Below are 1,909 nucleotides of genomic sequence, written 5' to 3' on the forward strand. Positions count from 1 at the left end.
TTGGCCCCAGGTTTAAGGATCCAACCGTGGCGGTCGCCCTCCATGCCGAGCTGGGGCAGCCGCCCTGCCAGGCGCTGCAGGAGGGCACAGCACCGCTCCCGCTGCGCCTTGCTCAGCACCAGCCCGGCCCCCTCGCTGCAGGGGGACATGGGAGGCTCAGTGCCAGCCCCACCGCAGCGGCCCCCCATCCCGCTTTGGCACTCACTGCACCACACAGTAGTACTCCCGCAGGAAGCGGTTCCAGTCAGTGCCCATCATGTGGGGGGACCGGGGATCCCCATCGATGTCCTGGTGCCCCAGGCTGCCCAGGTGCTGCTTGCAGACCTGCAGGGCTTCCTCCACCAGCTGGGGCGGCAGGGGGGGACCTGGTCCCGCTGTGGGTGGCATGGTGTGAGGGACATCTGGGGATCCGCTGTGCCACCCTCAGGGCTGTGGCACAGAGCCTGCCGACGGGATGGGTGGCTTTGGGTGCGCAGGGATGGGCTGGGGGCAGGGGGGGGACAGAGCACCCATAAGGTAGGCTGGCAGGTTGGGGGTGTCTCAAGCCACAGGCCCCAGCAGAGACTCAGCACCCAGGCACATCTGACCCCAAACTCTGTGTCCCAGCTCCACATGCTCACCTGGCCCCTTGCTGGATTTTGGGGGCTGCTCTGTCCCCACTGGCACATCCCCAGCCTTCTCCAGGGCCACTTTGAGCAGGCTGCGAGCTGCCGTCAGGCGGAAATCCTCTGCAAAGGGGACATTGTCCCCACCTGGTCCTGCACGGGACGCAGGGGGACTAGAAGCAGAGGGGGGACAGGAGGGCAATGGCCCTGGTGGGTCACGCCAGCCCCAAGCTCACCGATGAAGGCTTGCCGCTCATCCACAGCCCCCAGGCGGTAGCACCGGGGGAAAAAGGTGTCTGGGTCAGCTTGGTCGAACCAGGGCAGGTTTCGCAGGTTGAGGCACAGGCCCTCCTGTTTAGGGGATGGTGGCAGCCCCCCCTGGCCCCCCCATCTCCCTCCCCATTGTGTCCCACCCCCTGGGGGCTCCAGGCTCCCACCTTGGTGGTGAAGGCGCCCACCTGGGCGTAGTGGTTCACCACCTGGTCCTGCCGCAGCAGCCGGCAGTCGACAGCGCCGCAGCGGTTGGTCCAGATGAAGTACGGCACCTGGTCCCGCACCAGGTGGGACTGCGGGGGGGCCAGGGTGAGGCACTGACGCCCCCACCCTCGCCCTGGCCCCAGGCTGCATCCTGCACCTGGGAGTCCCAGGGGCCATGGCAGAGCTCAGCCCTAGCCTTCTCAGCTAACCATGAGGTCGTGGATGCCATCGAGGTCTTCATCCCACTGCTCCTCCTCCTCATCGTGTGGGCATGGAGAGCACGGGGACTCTGGGGTGCCCAGGGAAGGCCATGCCCCACAGCACGCCGACCCCAGCTGCAGGTCCAGCACTGCCTCCCCCTGCTCAGCAGCTTCAGCATCACCTCCCTCCTCCTCCTCTTCCTCCTGCAGCTGTGTCTCCTGGCTGCCATGATGCTGCCCCAGCTGGCTGCCCACCCTGCCCATGCCAGGGAGCTTCCTCTCCACCCAGCCCCGGGCCCGCAGCAGGCTGCGGATGACAGGGTAGGGGCCCTGCACTGTGAAGATCTTCTTCTCCTGGGGAGGGACCCCAGAGCTCAGCCTGCACCACCCCTGGTCCCTCCGGCTCAGCTCTCACTCGAGCCGTAAATGCAATAAAGGCCATAAATGCAGGTTTGGGGGTGTGAAATCAGGCCCCTCACCTTGATAGCCCTCTCCACGTGCAGCCTGGCCCTCTTCAGCCGCTCGGGGTCAAGCGAGTGGTGGCGGCACCTACGGTGGCCGGCGGTGGTGGATGCTGCCTGGCCTGCGAGGACAGCCCAGGCTGACCCCGCTGGCCCCACATCCCTA

The 1,909-nt window shown here is 66.8% G+C and overlaps 1 protein-coding gene across 1 annotated transcript in view; it reads right to left on the reverse strand.

Annotated features, from left to right (window-relative positions):
* LOC104134767 (tubulin monoglycylase TTLL3) overlaps positions 1-1,909 on the reverse strand; it is a 3,985-nt gene that overhangs the window by 964 nt on the left and 1,112 nt on the right. Inside the window, 8 exon segments of the mRNA XM_035903814.1 lie at positions 1-2; positions 5-135; positions 206-374; positions 621-728; positions 842-956; positions 1,043-1,171; positions 1,292-1,636; positions 1,762-1,865. The exon segment at positions 1-2 is cut by the window's left edge and continues 320 nt beyond it. Coding sequence (XP_035759707.1) covers positions 1-2; positions 5-135; positions 206-374; positions 621-728; positions 842-956; positions 1,043-1,171; positions 1,292-1,636; positions 1,762-1,865 — 1,103 coding nt within the window.

The sequence above is a fragment of the Egretta garzetta genome, unplaced genomic scaffold (assembly GCF_000687185.1).
Source record: "Egretta garzetta isolate BGI_Z169 unplaced genomic scaffold, ASM68718v1 scaffold91, whole genome shotgun sequence".
In the NCBI taxonomy this organism is placed as follows: domain Eukaryota; kingdom Metazoa; phylum Chordata; class Aves; order Pelecaniformes; family Ardeidae; genus Egretta; species Egretta garzetta.